This window comes from Lacerta agilis, chromosome 2, assembly GCF_009819535.1.
Source record: "Lacerta agilis isolate rLacAgi1 chromosome 2, rLacAgi1.pri, whole genome shotgun sequence".
Taxonomy (NCBI): Eukaryota; Metazoa; Chordata; class Lepidosauria; order Squamata; family Lacertidae; genus Lacerta; species Lacerta agilis.
Genome location: NC_046313.1, coordinates 41471311 through 41478380, shown reverse-complemented (window position 1 = coordinate 41478380; position 7070 = coordinate 41471311). Strand labels below are relative to the sequence as shown.

At 41.5% G+C, this 7070-nt stretch overlaps 1 protein-coding gene across 4 annotated transcripts in view; it reads right to left on the bottom strand.

The window, feature by feature from the left end:
* Nucleotides 1–915: 915 nt before the first annotated feature.
* Nucleotides 916–7070, bottom strand: part of ATP10B (ATPase phospholipid transporting 10B (putative)) — a 62946-nt gene continuing 56791 nt past the window's right edge. Inside the window, exons 18-23 of one of the 4 annotated variants that reach the window (XM_033139804.1) lie at nucleotides 6673–6749; nucleotides 5833–5958; nucleotides 3638–3838; nucleotides 2857–2937; nucleotides 2665–2769; nucleotides 916–2198 (exon numbers count right to left, since the gene is read on the bottom strand). In XM_033139804.1, the coding sequence (XP_032995695.1) occupies nucleotides 1974–2198; nucleotides 2665–2769; nucleotides 2857–2937; nucleotides 3638–3838; nucleotides 5833–5958; nucleotides 6673–6749 (815 nt within the window). In that variant the 3' untranslated portion in view covers nucleotides 916–1973. The remainder of the gene's footprint in view (nucleotides 2199–2664; nucleotides 2770–2856; nucleotides 2938–3637; nucleotides 3839–5832; nucleotides 5959–6672; nucleotides 6750–7070) is intronic. The other 3 variants (XM_033139806.1, XM_033139805.1, XM_033139807.1) reach the window with 3 other exon arrangements.

Below are 7070 nucleotides of genomic sequence, written 5' to 3'. Positions count from 1 at the left end.
CCTAAGATAGTTCTCAGATTCTGCCTTGGCTTGTCTTGTTTAGATTGTAAACTCCCCATGGGAGAGAATTTAGCACCCTCTGCTCACATGGCTTCTAGCCTTATTGCAATCCCTTCTTGGTTTGCCTGATTGCCACTAGTGTAAGAATAACTAGGTACAGAAAGTTCCAAGCCAAAGTGGGACACAATCCAGCTCTACATAGAGGGAGTAGAATAACACCATCCTGCCAAGCTCCAGAGAATTAGAGTTCAGTTCTCATCTTTTCCTGCTCCACTTTGCAGGAGAAGACAAAATTTGAATGTGAGAAAAGCCCACCATGCCTGATCTTCTTCCTCCTGTTTTCCCCTTGGGAAGTGATAATAGAGTTCTGATCCCTTACAACCCCTATGCTGCAGACTAAATCAAATAATCAAATAAAAGGAGGGACTCCCAGCTCAGGGGTTGCTATTTAGCTCCTGCTTAAGATCAGGGTGGTATGTGCCACCATCACATTTCCTCATTACCTGGGGAAATGACAGGTTGGAAAGATGGATCATGCCAAAGTCCCTGGTAAGATCTTTGTATACATTCATTGGCTGAAGTTGGATGTGGTGATAAACTATGGTTCATTATTGCATGAATGAGCCTTGTCCTTTTGTGACACGGTCCTCACCTCCTTTGGTGCAGCCATGAAGAAGTTAGAAGTCTTCACTTCCAATTTTTATAAACTGCAGTTTAGTGCTATGGGCTGCCTGAGTCTAGCTCCTCTCCCAGGAGAGAAGATGACATGAACCACACCAGGAAACCTCTGTTGCTGTGACTGCCAGCATGTTTTCACCCCTGCTCCCACAGTGGGGACAAAGAGAGCCTCCTAACATAAATGAGGACCTGGATTTAGTGAACCCTAAACTGTGGTCAATCATAGATTTAAATATAGTTTACTGAAATAAGTCAATTCCATAAACCTCTGTTTGTTCAGATTTAGACATAATGATAAACTGTAGTTAGTTGGGTTTTTTTAAAATTAAAAACTTCCGATCTCCTCATGGGTCTGCTGGAGTATGGCAGTCCAAGGCTTTCTCAAGCTCATTCAAGTAACAATGAACCAACGTTTATGATTATGTCTGAATGCAGCCATTTGCTCTAAACTCCATCCTCATACAGGTGGCACTTGGGAGTGCATCGCTGACAGACAACTGTGGCAGGGCTCACACGGTTTATGTATGGCAGCTTTTTAACCTTCAGACTGCAGGGACCCTTGTGAAACTCCAGCCTGAATAATTATTTCACAATAGAGGAGCCGATTTCTTCTTTAAGAGAAAAACAAAACCCAAAGGAGCAGAATGCTATGGAAACAAGCTTTAATGTTCTCCTTCTGAATCTGCCCTCAAATCAATGTGTGTTTATAGTGAGTGAATAAAATAGGAAAGATGAAGAACAAGATTTCCAAATCAAATGAGCAGAAGATTCTGCTTCTACATGCTTTGCTTTCTCTGTCTCCTTTTCTCTCTCTTTCTGTATAGCAGTGGTGGTGAAGCAAACACTGTACATTTGTGCTAGTTCTAAGGCCTCGTTGACAGCTGGGGAAAAGTTTTGAGACCTGACAGTTAACTAGATCCATATTCGAGTGCTGAAGAGGAAAGCACCAGAAAAGCAGTTTCCCCCTCTACTTTGAAATGCTCAAAGGTTGCATCTCAAAGAACTCCATTACACAGCACAACCACAAAGCCTTTATGTTCCAGCCAAGGTACACAGACTTGATGCCTCCCGAACTCCAGAAAGAGGTTGTGACAGCACGAAAGGTAAACAGGCTGTCATGGGTTTTAAGCCTCTCTTCCAGAGACCATCAGAAATCAGAAGAAAGTAGCTGATCAGAGGCACAGCAGGTGATAGGGAGACAAGAAACAGCACACTAAGTCTGTTGGAATCCATTCTTAAAGCCCCTTCCCGCCATTACCCAGGAACTAGGTTGTTGCTGACCAGGACATGGAATTCTACCCAACAGTTACAAAAAGAAGCATATGTTCAAACCTTGGAAGAAGTGCTATGACTGGAGTAATGATGGATATGAAATAAAAGCTCGCCTGCGACATCTCAAACTCCATAATCCAGTAGGGATTGGTGGGAGGGTTGCAGTTGACACATGTAGCATTGTAAATGGTTGAGAAAATGAAGTACAGAAGAATGCTCACAGTGATCGTAACTCCATGGGACAAAGTCTGTGGACAAGAGGGGAGGGAAAGAACCATTATGGCAGCAAGTTTGGTCACCAGGATTCCAGTACAGGAGAAAAGGCAACAACTGCAAATGTTCATGTAGAAGCAGCCAGATATAGATGTGTGCATACATACATACATACATACATATTTATATATACAGTATTGATGTGATTAACAAACTAGAGTATTTTTCATTTATGTGGCAAAACATTTCAGCTTCCGAAACGAGGAAAACTCCATTGTGCAAGTGGAAGTCCTTCCACAGGGCTTCCATTAATGGGACTCCTTAGCTGAATCCTGATCTCTGTTTTGTTAATCACAATAGCATGTATATTATTTTGGAGACTAGCCAAATCTTAAAAGGGATGCAGAACAAGCTAGCACAGGGTACATAAGTTATGATAATCATTTCTAAAAGCAGGCAATCAGAAAGCTATAATAGTTACTGAAGGGTTTATATACATACCCATGTTTGAATTTCTAAAGCTTGGTGAAACAGAATAGTAAGGAGAGCGACTGTATTGATTGTTGTTCCAAAGCTGAAAATGTCAATATCGGAATCAAGATATGCCTGGAAAACAGAAATAGTTGTAGGCTTATTGACTGACACAATTTTTGTTTCATTAAGAGTCGCTTAGAGAGTGCCTTAAATACTTACTAGATAAGGGACAAAGAAGCAGATAAGGCTCTGATAAAAAGATTCCAAAATGGCAACCCAGAATGTCAGAGGCTTGTAAACCTGCAGCAAATCATAACACAAAGAGAAACACTTGATTTTTCAGTCAGAGGTAGTTTTTTGTTTGTTTGTCTTTAAGGTTGCAGTTGAGTCCTCTGTGAAAAAAGAGAGTCAAAACTGTCCAGTTTCCCCCTCCTTGGGGAAGCCATCTGGGAGGAGAATAACCAGACTGAAAGCTTTCCTTTTACAGCACGGGGCTGTAGAAGCACCCATTCAGGCATAAACTGTGTGGGATGGCCTTCAGCAAGACACAATCCCCCAATTTATGTACAATGGGGCAATTGTGAGGATAAATGAGATATGGATGGTAAATAACTTTCAATACAAATAGTACCATGCACATTAAAAATAATAAATAACCTAAAGTTTCAGAATAAAACAGAATCCTATTGAGATACTTTATAAAACCAGGGAATAGGGTACAGAACATTATGTTTTCTAAAATGCTTCTGAAAATTCTTATTCTTCACATTGCATTTCTTTTCCCAGTGCAAGAGAAGTCACCTTAAGTGACTGTAGACTGTTGCCAAAGTTCAAGTTGTACATTACAGTTTAGGTGGAGGAAGACTGCACAGAGGGAGGCTGCTTAACCCTCCCCGCCTTAAAATTGCCCTCCCCAAACTGCTTTTTCAACCCACTACGTTGAAGGATATGTGAAAAGCTATAGGGACTTGTGAGGCTTCATTGAGCAAGAAAGGTGTACCTCTGAGTTTTGTCCGCTCTTATAAAGACCAGGCAAGCTCAACAGAGTTCCTGCAGAAACATCTTTATCCAGGATTCCGGAAAGTATTGGAGGCACAGAAGTGAAAAACAAGTTGAAGAAGATCATTTGCCAGTAGTCTATCATGGCGGCCCCAGAGAATGCACAGAAGAACTGGTACCAGAACAGCAGGTTGACGTAGGTCTGGTGGGAAAATGTTTAAAAGGCAAAATACATTAGCTGTTTGTGCTATTCAAGATATTTCCACGCACACTTTCTTACATGTGTATGGACGATAAGCTCCTAGAACACGTTACAGCCTGCGCTGTGACTCAGTTAATGCTTAAGTACTTTGATTTAAGGCAATTCAGTCCAAATGACTTCAAAAAATCCAAGTATTTGATCTTAATCAGGTTTTTGATCAGTCTGAGAAGCTAACTACAACTGAGCTCTGAAATTATTTTTAAAAGAGAAAAAGTTGCATTGGGAGTGGGGAATTTAAATAAAAAGGCAGTGAGGGAAAGGGTGCTTGACCGATATTTCTGCATGATATTATTGCCTCCTTTTTCTTCTCTCTAAATCGTCCCCAAGTTGCTATTCCTATCATGAACTTCTAAAAGTGTGTTTGCACTAGGTTTTGGACTACCATAGACAGAAATTGCTGCCCGGGAAATTTAGAATGGGGAAGCAGCTGGTGGGTAAAAGGTTTGAGAACCTTTTGCACTAACGCACCCACTTTCTCCTGAAGCTCCAGGGACAATGTTGTTGTTGTTCAGTCGTTCAGTCGTGTCCGACTCTTCGTGACCCCATGGACCAGAGCACTCCAGGCACGCCTATCCTTCACTGCCTCTCGCAGTTTGGCCAAACTCATGTTAGTAGCTTCGAGAACGCTGTCCAACCAGGGACAATGCACCAACCTAATTGCCTCCAGCAAGTGGATCTTGGGGTGTGTGTGTTACACTTGCTTTCTTAGTAGCGAACATCTGTATGCAGTTAGCCTCATGCGCTGATGGCCAGGAACTATTTATTTGCTATTCAAAGGTTGTTTTCACAAATTTAAACTCTGCTCTTGGAACAGCTCTTCAGTTTAAACATGTTCAACACCTTTTTGAATAGAATACAGAAGTGAGAAAATGGAAAAAGGAGAGAATATCTAGTGTGTGAGAGACCAAACTGCAGGTGGAAAGCCCCCAGTGCAAAAACAAACAAACAAACAAACAACCCTCATGGATCTAGTTGGCAAAGAAGGCAAACTACAACCCAAATATTGCTGTTCCAGTTGACATATTCCTGTTCACAGGAATGGGAAATCTCATAGAGAAGGGTGAGTTCATGTAATACCTACCACCAGATCATTTGAATAGGGTGGGTGGGGCTGCATTAGACACAACCTTAACTGCATAGAAAAATAGTATCAAAAGGGAAAATGGAATCCATGGTGGATGAGAGGAGGGGAAATGTGGGCTTTTGAAAAGGAAGTGATGGGAAAGGAAGACTCATGAAATGAGTTTATTAATGTGATACAGCTCTGACAGTTCCCATGGAAGACTTGCTTCTCTTCCACTCCTTCTCGAACCTTAGCTTTGGATCTCCAAAATGTGTTACCTCCTTATGGAAATATATGACTTGAAAATGGAGGTGTGGTGTGTGTGTGCGTGTGTGTGCAACAGAGCTTTCCCATTACGTTGGTAAAGCTGATTACTGTTGTTGCTAATTGCTAGCATGTGGCTTTCATAAAATTAAGTGTATTGGCAGGCTTTTCAGCCTAATACAGAGCCAAGTCCCATTCTGAGTAGATATAATTTACTATTCTGTATGCAGAAACATAGCCAGGATGATACCTATGGTTGTCGGAACATCTTTTTTGTTAAATCATTATTATTTAAGGAAGGGGATTATGACTTAGAAGTGTCTCCTTCTCATCTTTTGTGGAAAAAATGGGAATGAGCCTCTGTAGTCAACTTAAGGGCCAATCTGTTTTTATTGTGCCTTTTTATTGGATGGTTATTCATCATTTCAGGCTCTGAATGTGATTTTTAAATGGAATGTTCTGTGTGGTATTTTTGGAGCTTGTAAGCTGCCTGGCATGGTTCCTTAATCAGTACAAATATGAACCTTCATTGTCATCATCATCTGTGGCTATGAGAAGAAAGCATTCGCAGCTGGCACAGAGGCAACTGAAGATGCCTGAAACTTACCACGTTTTTATAGAAAAAGTATATCACCAGCTTGCCTAAGCGGGAATAGCACCAATGTCCATGAACTAGAAGCAACTTCTTCAAGTGCTTGAATTGAGATATGGCAAAATCACTGGCCATGACAGCCTGAAACAGAAATGAAAAGAAGCGATTTATTTCCTTCTCTTTATCTGACCCCAAAACAAACCAAAGACAGGCAAACACCAACCAGCTGGGCAAAAGCAACGACTGGGAGGAAGTGCAAAATGTTTCGAGTTTGGCTTAATTTCAAAACTGGCTATGGTTTCATTATGAAACTGCAAGTGCTTGCCTTTCCAAGTCTGTCACAAGAACGTAATCACATAGAAGATGATCCTATTCCAATAAGAGGATAGGAGCAATTTTGGATGAGATTGCCTGAAGTACTAGACACTTGGGGAAAGTGCTCAAGGATTACTATTTAATTCACCAGTTTTCTACAGGCAGTGGAATCCTGTGTGGAGGCTGCCGGACATGGTAAGGTTTAAATCGCAACCTGCCTCTGGGTTTCCAGTGACTCAGCATCACTTCTCTGCATTATTGGGATAACAAGCAAGGCAGGGGACTGTTTCTAGCCCTGGACATTAGCATGAGGGGACAGCAATATATTAAGTCAAGGCAAGCACATAAGCACTTTGATTAATTGTTAAGACAGGACATTTCACCTTGGTTTATTAGCATATTATGTCAGATAGCCATAATGATAGCTTACGTTCATGTTATACACAGAATACACCCTTCTATAAATTCTGAACACTGATGACAAATGCCCCAGCAGTAGCTGCCAAAGACAAAGGAATACACTTCAGTTATTATGTATACCTGCATCCCTTCTTGTCCTGAAATACCGATTCCAACATCAGCTGCCTGAATCATACTTACATCATTGGCACCATCACCTAAAAAAGTGGGAAACAGCAATAGCTGAAACAAATTGTAAGTTAATGCAAAGGGCTGTATTCAACATAGCAGTAAGTTGCAGGTTCCATATGCAAGGATTTCTTCTTGCACAAATGCATGTTCTTCTGCTAAATTTGTTCTGGGTCCGTCCCCCCCAACCCTCTGTGGCAGGCTTGGGGATGGTGCAAGGTGAGGAGAAGGGGAGGGCATCCCATTGCACTAGTGGTAATACTTACACATGTGTTGAATACCACCCTTGATGTCAAATGATTAAGAAGGCAACTTGGGTTCACACAAGAGGCTAGTTTCAGCCTGGTGGA